At 39.3% G+C, this 23,153-nt stretch overlaps 1 protein-coding gene across 5 annotated transcripts; it reads left to right on the top strand.

Annotated features, from left to right (window-relative positions):
• Window positions 1–3,806: 3,806 nt before the first annotated feature.
• Window positions 3,807–23,059, top strand: slc38a10 (solute carrier family 38 member 10). 5 transcript variants are annotated; one of them, XM_067488121.1, is made up of 18 exons: window positions 3,807–4,004; window positions 4,285–4,435; window positions 7,037–7,154; window positions 7,678–7,723; window positions 7,944–8,037; window positions 8,240–8,383; window positions 10,059–10,183; window positions 14,638–14,740; window positions 15,059–15,241; window positions 15,566–15,677; window positions 17,121–17,227; window positions 17,316–17,469; window positions 18,891–19,067; window positions 19,151–19,600; window positions 19,708–19,779; window positions 20,453–20,473; window positions 20,838–20,978; window positions 21,057–23,059. In XM_067488121.1, the coding sequence occupies exons 2-18, from the start codon at window positions 4,346–4,348 to the stop codon at window positions 22,367–22,369; spliced, it is 3,450 nt and encodes a 1,149-aa protein (XP_067344222.1). In that variant the 5' UTR covers window positions 3,807–4,004; window positions 4,285–4,345; the 3' UTR covers window positions 22,370–23,059. The 5 variants fall into 5 exon arrangements, with proteins under 5 accessions (XP_067344222.1, XP_067344221.1, XP_067344220.1 ...); XM_067488120.1 differs by lacking the exon at window positions 10,059–10,183 and adding an exon at window positions 11,009–11,133 and having other exon boundaries at window positions 4,178–4,435; XM_067488119.1 differs by having other exon boundaries at window positions 4,178–4,435.
• The last annotated feature ends 94 nt before the right edge of the window (window positions 23,060–23,153 follow it).

Genomic DNA, 23,153 nt, shown 5'->3' with positions numbered 1-23,153 from the left:
CAAAGTCAAAAAGGGAAATCAAATTTTAAATGTTCTAAAAATGTAAGCATTAAAATGATCTCTTGCTAAAGTAGCGTGTTTATTTTGTGCCGCAAACTGTCTGGGCTGTAATGTTTAAACACCTCGATGTGTGAGTAAAACTGAATACGTTCCCACATTGATTAATGTTGATAATGACACATAATGCATACTGTCATGCATGTGCGTGCATACAGAGCTGAGCTGTGCAGATGACACATGGCATCTTATGCTCTGCAGTGCAAAATCCCACGTCATCTTAAAATTTCTCTGCTTCCAAATTGATTTCATAGTAAGAGAGAGAGAACCCCACTCCCCCAGCTGAAGATTAACAAAGTAAATTCCAATTGGTCTCCCCAAAAGAAGTGCCTACAGATTTTTGGACATGGAGGATTTTCTTGAAACTATACAGTACATCCTTTATCTGCAATTCTAGGTGCTATGTAATTGTTGATGGAGTCTAATGTGTGGTCCATTTGCTTCATTAATGGGGCAGATGCAAGCCGTTCAGCCAAGAAAATGCCTATTGTTCCCTTTACCTTCCCCGTTTTTAATGTGTAGCATTAGTCCTCCAGTTGTTAGTGCTAGACGGTAGTGCTTTGCTGATGGTCAAATGACAAAGTGTTAATAGAATATAGTGGGCTGGGCAGGACAAAGGTGGGCAATGTTCAGCTGGATGCAGCCAATTTCTGTGTGAGAGGCCTGCCTAAAAACCCTATTCATAGGCCGTCTAATGCTGGTGCGTAATTAAATGTGATTACTGGAGCAGAGGGCTTCTCTCTCCCTCTCTGAGGGCCACACACAGGACTGGAGGCAGCGTGCATGCACTCATTAAGGAGGCGCTAACAGATGTACATAAGCAACAACCAAAGGCATACCTAAAACTCCAAGCCATATCACTCTCATTGACACTCTCACACACACAGACATAAACAGAAGTTTAAAAAAAAAAAATGTGTCTCTCAACTTTGCAGGTGCTAAGAAACGGAGGATGGGATGTCAAAAAGAATACGCCGAAGGTGTTGGTGTATTTTTATTTAATATATAATCCTTCAACTGAAATTGAAACATAAATTGCTGTTGCAGAGTTTTAGTCTCCCTGAATGCAAAAAAAAACCCAACATATTTTGTGATGCAGCATTTAAGAAAATTTGAGTAAATGATGACCAGCCAGTGAAAATCATAAGGCAAACAAGCAAAAATAAAAACAAAAATCGCACACACACCTAGTCTGGCCTGCTCTCCAGCCCAGTTTCCTGTGCAGACACAGTCCCCTGGTGCTCATGGGAAATAGTGAGCATGCCAGGCCCCACAAAGACGTCCTTTCAGATGCCCGCATGCTTGACCTGTGCAGGGTCAGTGCTTTGCTTTGTGCCCCGTGACCCTTGAGTGACCCTGGGTTGCACCAAGGGCCCGAGGTCAAATTCAGATGCCTGCGTCTAATTTCGCCCCAACTGGGTTATCCGTCCAAATCTGCCCTAAAATTTGCCCCCTCCCTCCACCCGAAACTCACTCCTACCTCTACACATGATCAAGTCCCATAGAAATACATAGGTACTCTGCAGCCTAATTGGACTACTGTGGAGTAGTACACACACTCAAGATCTCTCTTACCCTGTGTTACAAACACACACATGCCTGACCCCCTGTAACTGCACTAATACCCCATCCCATGGCCTTTGGTCTATCTTGAGGGATTAGGTGCAGAAAGACACACATACAAGCTCAGATATGTCTAACCACACACACACACACACATACACACACACTTATGAGCACTGAGGGTCTACCTTGAGGGATTAGGTGCAGAGAGACAGGACCCTCCAGCCAATCAACCAGTCTGTCACATTGATTTTGAGGGGTCACTGGTGCACAATGGCCAGGGTTTTTCTGTCTCAACCTCTCTGATCACACTCATATGCACATGCACGTGCACTCACACACAGTGACAATAAATTCTATTCATGTCATATAAACAGAGCAGAGATGGAAATGTGGTAAATATTAAGCCGTAAAAACTTACCATAAAAACCTAATGAAGGTATAAGAGAGAAATCCTATACAATTCACAAACAACACCCCCCACCAAAAGCTCCATCACAATCTCTGCTTCTGAAAATCCTTCATCCCTGGGGGAAAGCACACCCAGCTGGGGGACAGCCTCCAGGTCAACCCCCCACTTCCAGCACTTGCTCCTTCTTCTCTTTCCTGATCAACCAACACAATAGTCATTTATCAGAGAGGGCACCAGGCAGGGACCTTAACTGACGGAAATAAACAGGACCACTGCCAGCAGCATTTCGGGTGCTATTGCTGACTATTTTTTCTGATGTCATCTACGACTGGCCTGTGCTGTTTTAGTCTTCTTTTGTTTCCCCCTCACACCTTTAGCCCCCACATCCCTCCGTTGCCTATTTCCCCTTCCTGAAGGGACTTTCTGAGGCATCTGGAAAAACAGGATTCTTTCATGTCTGTTGATATTGTTATCATGACAAAGCTTGTCAGAAGAAGACATGCGCAGGTCCTTTTGTTAAGTTAAAACAGTAATAAAGCAATGTCAAATGCTCCATTTAAATTAAATCATTAACATTTTCTTTTTCATTAGTCAAAAAAACTAAATACTCAAACTATCAGTTGTGATTAAAAGTATTAATTCTGCAAAAACAAAAAAAGGCCACTGTGACACATATTTTTACTTATACATTTATTGGAATAATAAGCAATAAGTATCAATGCATCAATGTGCACCATGTTCCTTAAGAAACTGGGAATCACTTGTTAAATCTAAAAAATCATGTTATAAGCTTATCATATACTGTATGTTTCTAATGTAGAATCCAAATCTGAAACTTAGCCACAGCTATAAACTACATACATAGTTACTTTATGTACTTCTGGGTTTAATGAAGTTAAGTAAAGCAGTACCTCAATGTTGTATTTGTTTAAATGTTGGTTAATAAGTTAATTTACATGACTGTTGTGTTTGGCAGGCGTTTGTGACAACAAACGTCCAAGGAAACAGAAAAGAGGCACCTCAAGCTAAATTGTTAATGTAAAGAGAAATGGTGTAAAGTGGGCCACCGTAGCTCAATGCATCTCTTCTCTTTTTCTAATAAGCATTCAGGAAAAAAAAGAGTTTACCAGTTTAAATCAGGTTTGTTATGTACATGATTTCACACAATTTTTACTATAGCACTTCATTGTAGTACTTGCTGTAATGTCCAGGGAAAGGTCAGTAGAACAATTAAAGAGTAAAAAGGGGTATAAATAGGACATAAATAATGTTGCCAATGTGAATAGGTTCTGTTTATGAATTTGTAATTTTCATGCGGAGTAGACAAATGTTCTTAAATCTGGAGAAACTGTAGTGCCAGGAGTTATTCTGCAGTTTTCTTAAAAAGCTTATTTTAAATTATTTTTAAATTATTGATTCAATTTGTATTTGGCTATAAACACTGGGGGGGTCTGGGGTACATCCTGGTGTGTGCTACTTAGTGGGTACTTTTGGATTTGTTGGGTGTGTTTTATTGTTAATGATTTAATTTTTTTTATTTATAAACTTTTTAAATTATTAAAAATAGGTTTACAAGGGGGACTAACTACAAAATGTGAAATTAATAAAATAACCGAAGTTTATTATTGAGTGTAATGTATGTGGGCTACACATCGAAATATAGTGTCACTCCCCGGCACTAAACAGTTCTTCTTTTGGGCCGCTAGTGGGCGACAGAGTATTTTGGCACTTTTGAAACTAGCAGATGGTGTCGTCTTCACTCGCCTCCTCTACTGTAAACCTTACTTCCTGGATACACGTTCAGAAAATCTGTCAGGTTGCATTCCTTATAGGTTTTGTACAGTTTCCTTTGAGCTGCGGGTTATATTTACACGGACAAGCGACTCTTTCGCAATATATGACCATTAATATCAGGAAATTACTGATGATAATTTAAGCTGGACGGCTCTCTGCGCAGAAGTCGCGGAAAGAGGTGAGTTAATTGAGTTAACGTTAGTTAGCTTGCTAGCTAAACAAGTTAACCTTTACGACATGTTTGTATTCATACTAATAGTTTAATGGTATGTTAGTGGCTATTTCACCAAACATAAAAGAGGTTAAACCGTGACAGCTGTTTAACTTCGTTGTCTCTATGTCCATCCTCAGAGCGCCACGTCATTTATCGGTGGGGGAGTCAGAAAACGCACCCGGAATTTAGTCAGAGCCCCTGTTTTGGACCAGAGATTAAACAGTTACACTTTCATGTCCCGCAGCTCTTTCTGCGCTGTTTGACATTTTCTTACCGGAGGTGGACCAGCAGATACGCGGTTCAAAATGACGGCGTCCAACTCGGGTCTCATCATGAACGTGGTGAACAGTATCGTCGGAGTCAGTGTGCTCACCATGCCTTTCTGCTTCAAACAGGTGGGTCACCTGCAAGGGTATAGGTGCTGCGATCAAATGCTTTCCGACTGGGAACACCAGAAAAACTGCTTTATCGGGGCTTCTAACCGAAGTAGAGAATGTATGTTGATTGTTTCGGTGAAAAGGAATGTATACAAATTAATTTTTTGTAAAACAATTGTATTCAATTAATATTGCGTATTAGTGGCTATAAACACCGTTTGATAGTTGGCAAAATTTTACTATGTAATTGAAAACTTTGTCCTGACTTCCCAGTCTCCTCTACATCATAAAGTAGTCTATTAAATGTAGTCATGCTGTGTTTTTCTAGTGATGCTAAAGAGGTGTTTCAGTCATTTAGTTTTACCTCATTAGCTTTGAACCGCTGGAACATGTTAAAATCATCTTTCAGTATACACCTGCTGTTAAAGGTATCACAAATGCAGACCTCAAAGATTCAACACTAAACGGAACACTGTAACCTTCAGCTTTGTTATTGATGAGCATGTTTTTTGTTGTGGCCACTGTGAGTTTTCTGTTGTCATTAGTGTGAAGGGAAATTTTTCTTAATGAATGACTGTAATACTTCATAGTTTGGTGGTGGAATTAACGCTTGGTTGAACACAAACAACATCACCATCTGTTGTCAGACGGCATCAAGAGTTTTTATGCAATACATTGTCTGACAGGTTTGGGCACAAATACCAAAAATATTTTAAGCCCTTTGTGCTTGTCAAAGCTCTCCCAAAGTATCCTTTAGTAAATTAGGTCAAGGAATTACCCTCAAACCTCTCTTTGGAAAACGGCAAAATAAAAGATCAGAGGGGTTAGTACAGTCTCACAGAGTATTGTCATGGATTATTCTCAGGAATCAATTTACTGTGTGGCATTTTGCCAGTGCCTATTGGTGGATAAAAGTTAGGTAATTTTTTAATGCCGTTGAGACATTGTACCGGGATAGGAGTTTTGTTCGTTTTTCAGAAACACTCATGTTTTGCCTTAATTGCCTTTAGGGAGTGTACAGTGCATCCAAAAAGTATTCACAGCACTTAACTTTTATCACATTTTGTTATGTTACAGCCTTATTCCAAAATGTATTATATTAATAATTTTCCTAAAAATTTTACAAACAATACACCATCCTAAAAACATGAAAGAAGTTTGTTTGAAACCTTTGCAAATTTATTAAAAAGGAAAAAGAATCACATGTACATAAGTATTCACCATGACACCACAATTAAGCAGCTCTGCTGCATTGTGTTTCAACTGATCATCCTTGAGATGAAGAGTACAGAAATATAAGCATTGAAGGTCCCAATGAGCTAAATGGCCTTCATCATCCATAAATGGAAGCAGTTTGGAATCACCAGGACTCTGGAGTGCTGTGGACCTCAGACTGGTGCGATGGTTCATCTTTCAACAGGACAGTGACCCTAAGCACACAGCCAAGATAACAAAGGAGGGGCTACAAGAAAAATCTGTGAATGTCCTTGAGGGGCCCAGGCAGAGCTGAGACTTGAACCAGATTAAACATCTCTGGAGAGATTTGAAAATGGCTGTGCACCAATGCTCTCATCCAACCTGATGGAGATTGAGAGGTACTGCAATGAAGAATGGGAGAAACTGCCCAAAAATAACTGCCAAGCTTGTAGACTTCAAACAAACTTCTTTCACATTATCATTATGGGGTATTGTGCTTAGAATGTTGAGAAAAGTGATTAATCCATTTTTGAGTTAGGCTGTTACATAACAAAATGTGGAAAAAGTTAAGTGCTGTTAAAACGTTCTGGATGCACTGTATTCAATGTTTACATTTTGCTGTTTCGATTATTGGTGCGATTAGTTTAGAGGCCATTTAGCAGGGTTACCTTTATGCTGATGTTTCCATAACTTAACCTTAAGAGTTACCTAATAAAGATATGGATGAAATTGTTGGCACGCTTCCAATAAATAGGAGAAGCCACAAGTTTCTTAGGCATACCTTGAAAGTGACACAAGTTATTAAAAAAAAGATTCTAATAAAAAGAAAAAATATGACTTGGTATTTGATTTTTGATTCATCTGAAATTTTTAAGTAATGCACCACACTGAAAATGAACCAGAGATAGTGAAGGAGGGAATTGTCTAAGCAGATGAGAAAGAAAATTTTAGACAACCACGTCTAAGGTAAAGACTTAATGCCATATCTAAGTATTTAGATGTTTCTATGACTACAGCTGCGAATATTAAGAGTTTTATGGTTCCTATGATTGTAGTGAACATCCTCGTCAAACCTGCGATAGCTGGAGGAGTTTATTCAAGAAGAGTGAAGACAGGTCCAAGGGGGTCGTTGAGAGCTCAAGAAATTGCTTGTTTGTGATGATTGCCTCAAAATGTTGAGCAACAAAATATTATTTGGTGTACTGTAATTTTTTTCTTGGGCATTTATTATTTTGAATATTAACTTAAATCAAAATTATAATAAATAATTGTAGTTTAAATTAAAAAATATACATTTTAATTTTAATAAATAAATAGATTTGTAGTTCTTACTTTTGTCACTTGTTTGTAATTCAGTAAGACTAGCTTTTAAGGACAATTCTAAGAAAGTATGTATGATGTTTGTATACTTTCTTCTCACAGTGTGGCATAGTGCTGGGAACAATACTGCTGTTCTTTTGTTCATGGATGACCCACAAGTCTTGCATGTTCCTAGTCCACACAGCCAGCAACACCAAACGAAGGACCTATGCTGGATTGGGTGAGTTTAATCTATGATGTCTATCTATTACATATTTTTAAAATAATTTTACATTGGCTGATTTATATACTGACATGACTGCAGTCTTAATGCAGCTCATATGAGAGTTTCTATTTGCTACTTTTGCTGCATTCAGTTTTTTCTGCACCATTCAGTAACAAAAAACCCTCTTTGCACAGGATGTTAAGGTTATGGCAGCAGCATTTGCTCCTATTTTTAATAGAGGAAGAAGTTGGTTGCTAACTATAGCAATAAACGCCATTATATCTGAAAAAACATAAAATGGCGTCAGCTACAGAAATGTGAACTCTGATAACAAACTACGTCACTACCCAGAATGTGAACTGAATTCTGTAGACTTGAAGTTGAAACTACTCTACTGTCATACACCGTAAAAAACACTTTACTAGAAATGGGTAAGCAAAGTCATTGTGGTTTGAGCTTAGGTTTTTATCAAAATAGGAACTATTTTAGAAACCTATCATCTGTTTGTTCACATGTTGTTCACATTGTCCTTTTTCAGCCTTCCATGCTTACGGCAAACCAGGAAAAGCACTGGTGGAACTGAGGCAAGTTTTGTATCATTTATTGAAAGCACATAATATATTGTGTTTGAAGTGAATATTGACTTGATTTTCTGCAAATAATTATTGTAATCATTAGAATATTTTGAGGTTTGAAGAGGCTTAGTTTTAGGATTACAGGATAGGATAAAGGTAAAATAAATTAGAATTAATTTTCTCAAAAATCCTCCACAGTGACCTTCGTCTTCTCTCTTTGTCTTTGCAGTATGATCGGTTTGATGTTGGGGACGTGTATTGCCTTCTACGTTGTCATCGCTGATTTAGGCTCAAATTTCTTTGCTCAGATGTTGGGTTTACAGGTTTGAGATAGTTTTGAAATAGTTACCCTGAGTTACTGAACATATTTTAAGGTTTGTCTCCAATGCTTTCTTGATTTAATACTTTACTTTAATAAGCAGCGCTTACTAATAATAATTGTAGTAAACCTTGAAATAAAATAAATATTGCATTTATGTGTTATTAGGAAATAATCTCGTATAATCATATCACACTTCTCTAAAGGTGACTGGCAGTTTTCGCGTGCTGCTGCTGATCGCTGTGTCTTCGTTTATCGTCCTACCGTTGAGTCTACAGAGGAACATGATGTCCTCCATTCAGTCCTTCTCAGCCATGGCTCTCATGTTCTACACTCTCTTCATGTTCACGGTGAGGTTACAGACATCTACACAACACAATGAATGTGAACAGACTGCAATAGGAGCATTTTTATTAAATTAGCCTTATTGGACAGCACATTGGATCATATAAAATGTTTCATAAAGTGCAGTGATAATCTAACAGCTTGTTTATGTGATTGCTTAGAAATCAGCTTTTCTGAGATAGATGAACTGTAATATGCACTTTAAAATATTTAACTTTACTTTTATATTGTGTGGTATATATTTTTTACAGTCATTTATGCGTTTTCCAAATGTAGTACAGTTGATTTAGAAGCCAATGTGTTCTTTACTGATGTTTCATTTTTATATAAATAGAAATTATTCATCACTTTGTCTTTTGGCTTAACTTGTTTAACTTTTAAATTACATTGTGGAAAAGTGTCGATTCCTTATTTGCTCCATTGTATTGAAGTACTGGGTGCCTTTTTTACTGGTACAATATTGACCTGTTCCTCTATTTTTAAAGAGCAAATTCCCGCTAAATCAAATCGGCAGAAAACAATTGCTGCACTGCTTTTTGTAGGCTGAAACAAAGGCTCTCCCCAGGGAAGAAGATAATACTTGGAAAATGGCCACCAGAGGCATTTTAAGTAAATGGAGCTCAGGGGGCCAATTCCACTAAATCACAAACCTTTGCAACTTTAGGGAATTATCTGTCTATATTCTCTAATTTTATATAAGTAGTAGTATTTCTGACATAAAAAAAAAAAATTAATGATGTGACATAGATCCATCTAGGATTACACACATAAAGGAAGATTTGAAGTTATATAAAGCCCAATGGCTGTACTTTAAATAATTGATGATACTAGGGTAATTGTTTAATTATAAAATTGTTTTGTACGTTTATGTTGTTTTTTGTTTGTTTTTTTGTTTTTTTACTCTGGTTACAAAAAATTATCTTGTCTACATGTAAGCAACCCTTATAATTTGGTTGCTAGACGAAAGTCTTAATCTATACTGAGGCTGCATCTATGAAATACTTTTTTAAATCATTTATTAATAATTATTTACAGTGTGCAGACTCAGCAGAGAAATGCACATGTTTGGATGTTATCCTTTTAGACACGCATCAGCACAGCATAGAGGACATTTGGAATTAATAAACATGCATTATAAACCTTGCTGTCAGTACACCTGAAGAAGACGCAGTGTTTGAAAGCCAATAAAGTAGTTACTGCTGCAACACTTTACAGTGGATGTTTAGGGCACTTTTGTGTGCATCTAACTTCAAAACCACAACTTCCTCACAGTTTATGGATTTTCAGTTGTAGTACATTCAGGTGTGCAGCATACTTAAGTCAGACAGTCCAGCAGAAGTTTTCTACCTCATGTAATTCAGTGTATTTACTGTTTACATTGTTGTGTCATGTGATTTTTAGTTCTTTAGCATGGCATTAAACTGGAGCATCAGTGTGGTGTGTGCTTGGTTTTAGATCCAGGCCTGGCCCAGTCCAGACCCCTAACCCTTTAACGGTGACGTATCTCCTTCCCTCCCACTTTTCATCCTTCCTTTTATTATCCCCTTCTTCCTTTCTCCTCATTACACTACTTATTTTTCTTCTACTCCCTCTCACTTTCCTTTACCACCTCCTCTCTTCTTCTGAACCATTTGTCTGCCTCCCTCTGTCCCACTGCTCTCTCTTTGGATGGTCCTTTAGATAGTGTTGTCATCTCTGCGCTATGGCATATTATCGGGCTCCTGGGTGGAGCATGTTCACCTGTGGCGCTTCAAGGGCGTCATTCAGTGCCTGCCAATTATTGCCACAACCTTCTGCTGTCACCCGTAAGTAAACCACAGAAACCACCCCCAAAATAACACCATCGCAAAGGCAGTGGGGGGGTGAAAATTGAAGGAGGCCTGTAACTTGATGCTCCTTAAAACCCCCCTCCCACCTACCTAAACATTCCGCCCACTTCTCCCCATTTTTCACCTGTTATTTGGGCATGGTTTGATCCACCTCAGGTGTGTGTGTGTGTGTGTGTGTGTGTGTGTGTGTGTGTGTGTGTGTGTGTGTGTGTGTGTGTGTGTGTGTGTGTGTGTGTGTGTGTGTGTGTGTGTGGGTGTGGGTGTGGGTGTGGGTGTGGGTGTGGGTGTGGGTGTGGGTGTGTGGGTGTGGTAGTAGTAGTAGTAAAAAAGGCAGAGGAGTTTAACAAAGCATACATTTTTATCTTTGCTGCTCTCCCACCTCCACCTCATACCCAGGATGGACAACCTGGGTCTGGGTGTGAAAGACTAGATGGTTGTTCTGCCTTTTGGGAATTTTCAAGGTAATCAAAAGAGGAAGAAGTAGGAAATCCATGCTGATTAAAAACCTGTAGGGTAGTTTTCATTTAGATTCATGTTTTATAGTTTTCAAATGTATGATGTTACTTGTATCCATCAGGTATCACCTTAATTTTTCAGCTTTTTGGTTCAGGTTTTTTATTCAATATGGGGTTTCCTCTTTCATTCTCTTTATTTTCTCTGATTTTCTCTCCCCATTCATAATCTCAATATCTGTCTGTAAGCTGTTAGCATGGTTGCAGCCCCCATTCTCTTCCTTGGGCTCTCCCCCACGTGTCCCATTTGGTTCATGCTATAACTCGCCACCCCCCTCCTTCCCCTCAGATGGTGCTGTCCTCGTTCAAACACGGGCTGCTCAGCGGCTGGTGGCTAGGGCAGGTCTATGTGATGCGCTGGGAGGGTGTGTTTCGCTGTTTCCCAATCTGTGGGATGGCCTTCGCCTGCCAGTCGTAAGTACTCCTCCCACCCTGCCACCCGCACAGGACCATGTAATAAAAATTAATCTCAAACATTACCAAAAAAAATTTATAAATGAAAATCATATTGATAAAGACTATGGAAAATATGACACTGGTCCCAACATTATGTGCTGGGTAATTCCTGAATTTTAAGATTTTTCACTAAGTGACACAATCAATTGCTGTATGTTCAGAGAGCAAATGTCACAATTAGTTCATGTATACTTACACCACTCCTTAAAGCTACATTAGGAGCTTTGAGATTAGATGCCATGATAAGAGACTCACTGATTTGTGGTGGATATGATGTACTTGATGAAGGATTACTTGTATTAAAGTGAGGCTGCTTCTTTTGCTGATGCACTTTTCATAGTCTTCTCATCCGTTTCTGCTGCACCTTTTAAATCTGCCCTTCACCAACAATTAACCTGACCTTTAGCTTTTTGTCCCCACAATTCTTATGCTTTTTTTTTATTTTTATGTGATAAGAATACAACTTCTAGAAGCTATAGAACAGCTATAGAAAGCAAACACTTTCTGGAAAACAGTGACACTGTCATCACTTTTTAATGTCACAAAAATTACAGTTTGAAATTGCTGCAAGAACAATAGTCAGAAATGTATTTCATTTAGGTAAGATATTATAAGGTTAGCTAACAAAAAAAGTTAAAACTTTTGGGTAAAGTTATGTGTGCTGTTGAAATAGCTTTTACATTTTAAAATGAAAATTTTCAGTTTAGCTGTTCATTCATTTAATTTTAAGGTAGGATAAGTGTTTCATCACCAATCTTTGCAAGTCCTGTAACTTTTACCAGTGACAGGAGACATCACATTACTATGTCACGTTGCTACTCTAACTTCCTTTTTTTTTTTTGTCACCCATCTGCATGCTCTGTCACTAATTCTTCTTTCCTATCCGCTACACTCTAGTGCTTGCTCTGATTTGCTCTGAGCTGAGGGGGCTGATGGGTAACATTTCAAAGTTTAATGGTATCTTCTGAAAGAAGTCATAGATCTGAATGCAGTGCTGGGAAAGCATGTAGGGACTGCTGAGGGTGAGGTCACTGAGGGCCAAATGTTTGGGTGGTGATGTGTAGGTTTGTTTGTGTGAGAGAGTGACATAAGTGGCAGGAGTGGGTGACTCTAACCTTGAGACTGAAACAAGACTTTAATTAATGTGATCACACAAAGCCAACATAATATTATGGTATGGTGGGCGTGTTCATTAGCAAGTGAGGTGTGCGCATGTTAAAAGTCTTTGGTTGTGTATGTTTATATATGTGTATTTTGTGCGTCGGTTTCCACTGGCGGCGCTGAGTGATATTTGGCAGGATGATTTCTTGGCCTGTGGTCAGGCCGAGCGAGGCAGGCGCTCCGTTAGGCGGCAGTCAGCTTAAGCCAAACCACTAATCAACACATTGGACTTCCGCCATCGTACAGACACACTGATGTATTCACAGGCTGATTAAACAGCTCTCAGCACATTGGATTTTTATTACAATCATGAAATGTGTTTACTTTCAGTTAAAACATTACTTAACATCACCATTATGACGGGATGGGAGCTGGCCCTGTTGTTTTTTGGCTGCACATTTGAATAGCGAGGAGCAGTTAGCTCATAATAGAAGGACATAAGAAAACCATGTGCAGCAAAAATGTCCCTCTGTGATGCTACTGTCAGCATGCGTTCAACTCCAAGTTAATGATATTATCTACAACACACACACACACACACTTCCCCCACATTGGCTTTAAAAGACTTCTCTGTTATATTTTGTTCGTTCAAAGGCAGCGTTAAAGCAAATAAAGATACATTACCCTCTGAATCAAGACTACTGAGTGCAACCTAAAGCACCATTAGGTGCTTTAGGTCGCACTCAATTTACAATATGCCATTTTATTTAACCTTTGCTATGAGATTTACTGGTTTGTGGATTAAAAAAACATCAAGGAATAGCATCATGGGACAATCCTTGCTCATAAAATCTGTGCGTGAAAGATAGACAGACTAGGAGAGAGCAAGAGGCAGAAAAATAGTTTTTTTTATAAAGTTAGTGATATTTGACTTTGTGGTGAAATTTCATAATGACTGCACATGTCTAACTTTTCAATGTTTCAGTACTTATAGCATAACATGCTGTTCTCTAACAAAGTGATTAACTGCAAAAAACTCCAAGTAAATCATGAATCAGATGTAAATCATGAATCAGACATAATCCATGAATCATTTGAATTGATCCCTAAATGTTCTGGTTCAATCACAATTTGTATTAAGAGTCCTCTTCATCATGCTGTTCACATTTTGACATGAGACCAAGACGACACCTAGCAATTGACATTTTTTGCTGTGGTATACCCACCACTGTTTTTAGCTTTTATTTGAACACATTGTTTGAGATGAAGAATTTACCATTGCATGCTTCTACTTAAATGCCCTAATTTTATGATAAGTCATTTTAGCATGAACTTATTACTTACTTTTTTCCCATGATATATATCAAATATCCCTAACTTTTTGTGAGGTGTGTGTGTATGTAGATATGCGTGTATGTATGTGTGCGTGTGTGTGTGTGTGTGTGTGTGTGTTCGTGTGTGTGTGCATGTGTATAAAACCTATAAATTGAGTGGTAATATGCCGATAGTCCCCACCAGACTTTCTTGGAGCACAGGACAAAAAGAATGTCTCAGGTTGATGTTGAGCTTCAGCCAGCCTTGACTCTTATCACCCCCCCCCCCACACACACACACACACACACACACACACACACACACACACACACACACCCACCCATACAGAAACACATTGGGTACACAGACTTCATGCGTCACACCACTGCTATAAAATTACTTCCATTTACTGTCATTTTGAAAACGACATTTTATGCTGCAGATTAAAACATTGACTGCAAGTTACATAATATGTATAAAACAGTTGCACGTTGGAAACTTGTTGCATTCATGTGCATGTGAGCTAAACTTAGAGAACTTATATTTTTGATGTTTTTCATTGTATAGTGAATGATTTTAGAATCACTCCAATAAGAAGTCTAAATACTGCTTGGTAGACAATCTTATTTTAATATGTTCCTTATGATCGCCTTACAGTGTTAAAACTTTAGTGGGCGAAAAAGAAAAAAGAAATCATTTGTCTGCTGTATGCCGACAAGGACATGAGGAGGAACATGCATCATTTGATAATTAGGTGACACAAATTGGCTTCCATATGGCTGCTTACTTAAAAAAAAATACAGAGCAGTTTCCAGTACCAGTTTTTAACTAAGTAGACTGTCATACCATCAGCTGTCTCATGGTATGATAAAAAATGGTATGAAAAAAAAAACTGCTCTGCTGATTAATGTGACATCTACTTTTTGTAGAACATGTTGTATGACCAAACAATTCAGACAGCACATGAATGTACAACAGATGCACGAGCATGGCTTTGAGTCACTGCAGCATGCAGAGTATGTTTTTTGGGCTTCTTTTCTTTTGCAGGCAGGTGCTGCCGACCTATGATAGCCTGGAGGAGCCATCCGTCAAGCGCATGAGCACTATCTTCACCTCGGCCCTCAACGTGGTCACCATCTTCTACATCACTGTGAGTGGAAGTGCTTTTGCCATTCACATAAGTCACGTTTGCCTTTGTCACAGCAGTCAAGCTGCCTGCTTGACCTGAACTTTGTTTGTGATTTACATTATTGTCAAATTAGAAGCTACTAAAATTTAAAAAAGTTTTCTTTTGAGTTGGTCTTCAAAGATGATGTTCCGTCGGACAGCACAACAAATATTTTATACATGTGCATAGTTAGAAAATGATTGAACTTCACCCCAGTTAAATTAAATGTAATAATAAATGTTTTTTTTTTTTTTTATTTATTTCTAACCCTGTGTATGTTTGCATCCATCTATGTCTTAGGTGGGGTTCTTTGGTTATGTCAGCTTTACAGAAAACATTGCAGGCAATGTGCTGATGAACTTCCCATCCAACCTAGTGACGGAAATGATCCGCGTGGGCTTTATGATGTCTGTGGCAGTCGGATTCCCCATGATGATCCTGCCTTGCCGCCAGGCCATCAACACCATGCTTTTTGAACAGCAGGTCAGTTTAAATAGAAACTGTTATACTTGAATATAGACTGGAAATGCTCTGGCTTTCTTTTATACTTTAACGTATTCAACTAACAGTTTTACTATGTCTGTAATGCAGTTGGGGGGGAAAAGAGGCAGATGTTGATATTAGTGGTAAAATTATGCACTAAAACTGGTGTAGTAATAATACCAAACAATTCAACATCATCTTTGTGTATTGCCAAGAAACAAAAATTAACTCTAAAGAAAATCAGATGGATTTTTTTTTTACCTTTTTTTTGTTTCTTTCGTCTTTCTGTTATCTCTCTTTTTCATTTCTGTTTCTGTCTTACAGCAGAAGGATGGGACATTTGCTGCTGGAGGATACATGCCTCCTCTGCGCTTCAAGATGATAACCCTCTGCATTGTGTTTGGCACCATGCTGGGAGGCATTCTCATCCCCAATGGTACATTGTGTGTGTTTGTAGGCGTGTGTGTGTGGGGGGGCATGAATTGGGCATAGATTGAAGTTGCATGTGTGTAGCTTGGTCTTTAAGGTGCATGTGTTCCTTTATGTGGGCGGAGTATCTAGGGAGCTTTACGACATGTGTGAATGTGACTTTACGAGTCAGTGACTGTCACACTCTAACACAGTCCTTAAATCAGGGCCCTAACTTTTATCTCCTTTTAGATGGTGGACAGGAAGATAGGGCTATTATTCTCCCAGGCTGACTCTCTCTTACGCGCACACACACACACACACACACACACACACACACACACACACACACACACACACACACACAAACCTTGTATATGCCAAAACTGGCTCTGGGTCAGGTTCTTTTCAGTCTTTCCATCCCTCTCACAAACTGTTCCAAAATGGTGTCGATGTAAAGGTTAGCAAGTTTATCTTTAATTCATCTTTTATATAGTGGCTGTTTGTTAAACTCTATATTGGGCGGACACAGACACACAAAGACACACATGCAGAGCAGGTTTGTCTGGCTCTTTGTGTATTTAATCAGACTAATAGACTCAGGAGAAAGGAGGTAAGGACCCTGGGGAGAATGGACACTAAATCTGACCAAGACAATATGGTGTCCGTCCTCTGGATGAAAGATGGGTTTCCGGGCCTGATGCCCAGCCGGCCTGGTCCACAGAGAGTGGGGTGGGGCCAGGACTTTCCGCTGCCATAAGCGAGGTCCCATGCATGGGTGGCATACATGTGGCTGGCGATTATGAATGGCACTGGCAAGAATGAATGGAGGCAGAAATACATTTTGAGAATTGCTTTGAGTAATTTTTAGAAGAGTGATAGAACAGTGTTCGCTGTGGGTCATTAAATCCTCTGCCCCATTAGCATGTGCTATGTTTTGCCTCACATCTTTATAAGATGACCTCAAACTAATCATTATTGTGTAAAATACACTATGTTGAATTTTCGGTTTTGTACTTTAGGTAAAATGTTAATCATCTGCTTAGTAATTTTAGTTGAGTAAAATATTTAATGTGGAACTTGTTTTAGGACAATACATGTGGTCTGACCTTCACCTAAGTCACAAATATTAACAAATATTTCCCAGCTGATTAAAAAAATAAACAGGCATAATCAAGTTTATACAATACCACCACCTAAAACAACACAAGCTGGATTTTTTTAGACTATTCTATTCGATTACCTTGATTTAACAATTTCACCTATTTATACATTACATTTAGCTTAATATCTTAGATATTTATGCATTAATTTCTGGTAATTAGTTTTGGTCTCAAAGTACTTTGGCATTCAAAAGTTAAGCATTATCAGTTTTATTAATATTAGATGGAAATTGCTTTGTGTTGTTACAGCTGGTTTCTGCTTCATTATCTCAGTACGACAGAATGTTTGTCCTCTTTTCTCCCTTTAGTGGAAACAATTCTGGGTCTGACCGGAGCCACCATGGGTAGCCTTATCTGCTTCATATGCCCTGCTCTCATCTACAGGAAAATCCAGAAGAATGGCATCATTGCACAGGTTACATAGTGACAAGTTCTCAATTAGTAAAAATATGTTTATTCACTGTTTTCTGACCTATTGTTCTTCTCGTCTTTCTTTCCTGTAGCTGGTACTTTGGGTGGGTCTGGGCATTCTGCTGATCAGCACCTTTACCACCCTCTCAATTTCAGCAAGTAGCTCTGGCACCAGAGCCCAACTTCCTCCTCCTCCAGCACCTAACAAGAATAACCTGCTGCCACTAGATCTCCCTGAACCGCATGGTAAAGATCATGACATTTATTAATCACTTAAATACATGATGGACTGTAGATGAAAGTGGTTTTCTAATAAACCATGGAAACATTTTCCTCATTGGGCCAGAGCCAGGGTTGTTTATTGCATCTAGGATTGGAAAGCAGTGCTCCATGCAATTATTTCATGCAAGTGGCACTGTTTATTTCTTGTTTTATTTTTAAAGTCATAGACTGCAGCATCTTAAAAGAGCAATGAAAACAGAGTGAGAGCCATGTAGCAAAGTGCCAGAGAGACTAAAACAAAAGCACAAAGCCACAGCCAAAGAAAGGGTTCCTTTCATCTCTGTGAGAAGAAAAGATGGAGACAGAGTGACTGATAGACAGGCGGGGTGAGGAGATAACCTCTTGATAATATCTGAGAGCAGCACTCAGTGCTTGACATTGATTGAGCGAGAGTGATGCCCTTCAAACTCCAGCAATTTCCAGCACCCCTCTACCTCTGTTCATTCCTCCTACCACCCCTCCCCCCCCAAACACATTGTCTACACCTCTGTTTCCCTCACAATATCTCCTATGGCAGCCATAAAATGCCTCGAAGCTGTGGCTGTGTAAAGGAAATGGGTTGTTAGAGGTTTGGAGAGGGTAAAGGGGTGCAGACAAAACAAGTGCAGATGACATGTAAGAGAAAACGTGAATGTTATCAGTTTTGCTGAGAGAAACCGTAATTTACCCTTAATGGTTCAGCGCATCAGCATTTTGCTTCTGAATCATTGTTTGACTTTACTGTGTTATTTCTTCCCATTTTTTCTTTCACACCTGTTTCTTATTTGGCAGTTTCAATTTCAATTAATACCACTTCCTCTTCTCTCATCTCTCTTGCCTATTTATTACAACATAGCGGTTGTCTAACCATTATCAGTATTTGCTGCCACCTAGTGGATCTACCATTCCTACAAATATTAAAACCTGATTGTATCAGTTCACACAGTCCATGTGAGATATTCCAGGGTGTTAATTTATTTTAAGGCCTGCAGTTAATGTGTACAATAAACCTCACAAAATAGTGTACAAGAAAACAGCAGATGCCAGAGCCAGTCCAATAATTTTACTTATCTCAGATAAGAAAAAGTCTTGAAATAAACTGTGCCTGGTTTTATGGTTTCTTTATTTAGTCACAATAATGTGTAATACTGTATGTATTGTCTGAGAGAAAATGTTTCAAAGGCAAATAAAAACCTCAACAGCAGTATCTGAGTTAAAACATCCCAGCATGAGATGTTCACTTGAGGATTATATAAATCTACAACCTAAGGACTTGCTTACTTAGTTTCTTTTCTTCTGCAGGGACATTGGCTTAAGGATCTTTGGAATCTGTTTGATTTTTGTTTGTTTCCTGTAGGTATTATTCAGTAGTCAGTATTGTAACGGATTATATTTTGTGTGTCTAGCTGTAGATAAGGCCGCAAACGAGAAACCAGTCGAGGAAGAAAAACCTAACCTCCAGGCTTTGGATGTGGTCAAACCCCCAGAGAAGGAACAAGGTGAGCCCCCTCAGATTAAAGGACCAGTGGAATTACCTGAGAGGAAGGAAGACGAAGAGGTGCAGTTGGACCGTCCTGATGCTGGTAAGGAAAACTGAACCAAAGCTAGAAATTTTCAGCCGAGCTTGAATTGTTCTGAAGAAGTGATGTTTTGTATTTTTGCTCAGGTGTAGCGGTGCCGGAGGGAGAGGCCCATCGCCACGAACCTCCCATTCCTCATGACAAGGTCAAGGTAGATGAAAAAAAGAACATTGCTGAGCTAGAGGAGGACAAGAAACAGCCAGAGGGAGAGGAAGAACACAAAAGAGAAGAGGAGTATGGTTTAGTACATGCAGTGAAGGTAGAGGACAAAAAAGATGAGAGGGTTGAGGAGAAACTAAAGCCTGTAGAGGTTGAAATTAGGAAAGAGGAAAGGATTAAGGATGGAGGCAAGGTCCTGTCCAATGAGGTGCCGGAGAAGCAGGCAGCGGAACAAGGCAAAAAGGACAATCTTCCACTAAAGGAAGTGGAGAGGCTAGATCCTGTGAAAGACCCTGTTGTGGAGAATGAAGCTAAGGTGGCCAACCAGGATGCCGTGATCCAACCGGATAAAGTGGGCAAAGCTCCAGAAGCTGCAGGTATTTGCAGAGTATTTGCTGCTGTACATGTTTAGCATTATTGCAATGCAAGGAAGAAAAGATAAAGGAAAAATGCAAAACAGTCTTTGTGATATTTGATTCTTCAGCTAAACTTCCAAATGGAGAGCATCATCCTGCTGCAGACGAGGCTCCGGCAGACACAGATGAGAAGATGGATGGTAAGTAGAGCAGAAAAAGTTATAGTCCAGAGGTAATAGTCTTAGCTTACTTACCTGGCAGCAAATTCTGTACCATGGTTTGGAAGATTAGACATATCTTGTCAGACTTAGGTGAAAATTAACTTAATTTACATCTATGCAGTTAATTGGATGTGTTGTAATGCATCACAGCTGCATAAAAATATTTTGCTCTGTAAGTCAGTTGGTACTATACATATTTTGTACCATTAGAGGGTGGGAATGCCATACAGCCTAACCATTGCTTTTCCCACCATATAGAAAGCCCCTCTGTAGAAGTTTAAACTTATTCTTTTAAATGGTACTTAAACACAAACATGACATTGACAATGATTGATGAGGTTTTAATAGGCTATTTCAGTCTTTTGCTTTGATTTGCTGCATGTTGTTTATACTCCTGCATTTATTTACTTCATCCAAGTGTGCTTGATTTAAATAATCTGAGTTCTGTGGTGTGCTATTGCTTACTGGGACTACTTTTGAACACCCACGAAGGAGAGGACAAAAGAGGTGTCTTTTGTCCTGACTTGGCTTGATACTTTAAGCACTCCTTTTTTGATTTTGTTGACTTTTTTTCCAATGCTTACTTTTGCCCGCTCTCTCTCCTTCTCTATCTTTTTCTTTCTTTCTCTTCTCTGCTGGACGCCTATCACAGTGATAAAAAAGCTGGTTGCAGGTATGAATTCCCTCTTGCCTTTTCTTCTTGTCTTGAATTTCATTCATTTATTGTTTAAGTAATAAATATTTACATATTCACACAACACGTATAGTAATTTGTACATGAAGCTCCCATCACCTCCTATTCTAACATAGTTTTCACACTCGCTGTTAATCTTTAAGGCTACAACCTAGAGATGTGTGTTTGAATGAACACTTAAATAGTCCAGTGTCTTTCTCTTTATCTCTTACAAAGAGCCTGGCCCCACAGCTTCACCTTCTCACAGATCCCAAAAATGCAGTTATTTGGGAACTATTATAATATAAAGTTCCCATAATAGTTTGTCAATTGTTTTATTTCAATGTTTTTTTTCTTCATGCAGAGGGCCAGCTCGACCATGCAGTGCTACTGCAGGTGATTAAGGAGCAACAAGAACAACAGAAGAGACTTCTAGACCAGCAGGAAAAACTGCTGGCTGTCATAGAAGAGCAACACAAGGAAATCCACCAGAAACAGCCTGCAGGTGCGTATGCGCATAATGTTTTGTTGACATGAGAGAACCTTAATTTAAGAAATTGTGACAAAGTGTTTGTAATTAAAGGGGCTGCTGGTGAAATCGACACAGAGAAAGGCAACGCTGAACAGTTAGAGGGGATGGAAGGTGAAGCAGCAAAGCCGAAAGATGCTGGCCTGGCCTCGGACCTAAAGCAACCCAAGGAGGGAGCTGGAGCTGAAGGGGGAGCTCCACAGGTCGGAGTGGTTGAACCTCATCCCATAGGCCAGAATCAAGCCAAGGCTGGGGAAAAGGCTGCTCATGATAATGTTGCAGTTGCGTACAAGGAAGATGGCCACGTAGCACCTGGCGGAGAATCTCATAAAGAGAATGAACTTGGGGCAAGGGGAGTACCGCTAGGAAAGAAAAAATCTGATGGCCATCAACCTGTGCCTGAAAATGATCAGGGTGCTCAACCTAAAGATGAAGAAAGAAGTCTAGGTGAGGAAAAAGAGGGAATTGAAAATGTTAAAAGGCAGCAGATTGAGAGAGAGATGAAGGAAAAAATTCTGAGAGAGCAGGAGTTAGAAAAGCAAAGAGTAGAGAGAGAAAAGATAGAAAAAGAAGTTCAGGCACGGATGGAAAATGAGATAAAAGAAAAGATGGCAAAAGAGCAGGAGTTGGAGAAGCAACGAGTGGAGAGAGAAATGATAAAGAAAGAGTTGCAAGCAAGGTTAGAAAAGGAACAGCTGGAAAGAGAGCGAGAGACCAGAGAACAGGAGTTAGAGAAGGAGAGAATAGATAAAGAAGTGCAGGCAAGAGTGGCGAAAGAACGACAGGAAAGGGAGAGAAGAGAGAAGCTGGCCAGAGAACAAGAGCTGGAGAAAGTAAAACCTGCACAGCAGAAAGCTACGGAGGAAAGGGTCAAGCAGGACAATTGGAAAGCAGACAGTGAAATTCTTGATAAAGTGAGGAACGAGAAGGAGGCAGAGGAGGCTCAAGATAGGCTGGCCAAGCTACAAGTCATAGAGGACAAAAATGCTGGAAAGGCTGCACAAGGGGCTGAGAGGGAAGATGATGAAGCTTTGAAGAAAGGAGGACGAGACCTCAAAGAGAAAGTAGCTGCTGAGGCAGACCCCAGAGAAGGTGTGGAAGATAGGGCCGTCAAAGCCGAGGTTCACCCCCAGGGTTCCCATGAGAAGGTCAGGGACCAGGGGGGGATGGATCTAAAGCGGAAACGCAGGGCAGCTGGAAGGTCCCCAGAGGAGACTGGAAAGTCCAGGGGGGTTCCTGGGCTGGAGCCTCTGCTTGAGCTGGGGGGCTCAGACCTGCATGCGGCCCTGGAGGAGCAGCTGCTGGCGGGTGCAATGGTGCATTCACGGCAGATTAAACAGGCCTCAGAGGATAAAGAAGCGAAATAACACACAGACACAATGATTGGACAGCTAGTATAAAGATATATATACCTACACAGCCTCATTGACCGTTGCCTTACGTTCCCTGTTGCCTTCTTAAAAACATGGACAAAGTGGAATATTTTCTCATTCTTGATACTGTGTACTCAGATATCCCAAAGTCTTTATTAAAAAGCAAAGTATTTGTAAATATTAATTTATTTTAGTCTTTAGGGAAAATTTGTTTCAAGAGTTTACTGTTGAAATGTATATATATCTATGCAAATATTATATGGAGCATCTAGAAAGGGCAAATAGTCTATCAGAATTTGATAGTTTAAAATCTGTTTTTTTTTTGTCAGTTTGTTTTTACTTATTCTGAGATGTAAATTTTGTGGAACTGTTATGTTTGCTGTGTTTTTGAACCTACATGTACAACATATTGAATGGGATGTAGATTTGTAGTGTTATTTTACCATACGTTCAAACGAAAGTAAACAAATTCTCTCAACCTCTTGCTGGAGCTACAATGTGTAAAGTGTATCCTTACTAATAATTACACATTGTAGACATTAAAGTAGCTTGATCCAGAATCCAGTTACTAATCATTCCATCTTCAGTGTTTCTTCCTTTAGATTTATCAGTGCCTTCCAATCCATATGCTGCAGTACGGATGATTATCAAACCAGACTTAGAGCTTTTTCAAGATGAGGTCTTTTTTTTTTCTTTGAATGTGCAAGAGAATCTAGATTGGTTGTTTATTAATCCAACATTTCTGGATATTTATTCATCAGTTAGCACATAAACACAT

Source organism: Channa argus, chromosome 20 (genome assembly GCF_033026475.1).
Source record: "Channa argus isolate prfri chromosome 20, Channa argus male v1.0, whole genome shotgun sequence".
Taxonomy (NCBI): Eukaryota; Metazoa; Chordata; class Actinopteri; order Anabantiformes; family Channidae; genus Channa; species Channa argus.
The sequence above is the reverse complement of the archived record's forward strand: the minus strand, read 5'-3'. Positions and strand labels throughout refer to the sequence as shown.

Bases quoted from the DNA above. Each gene is read 5' to 3' on its own strand.
- slc38a10 (XM_067488121.1), top strand. From the start codon at position 4,346: ATGACGGCGTCCAACTCGGGTCTCATCATGAACGTGGTGAACAGTATC. The intron at 17,470-18,890 runs GTAAAGATCATG...TTGTGTGTCTAG, and splicing joins AGATCTCCCTGAACCGCATG to CTGTAGATAAGGCCGCAAAC. The intron at 19,780-20,452 runs GTAAGTAGAGCA...CGCCTATCACAG, and splicing joins CACAGATGAGAAGATGGATG to TGATAAAAAAGCTGGTTGCA.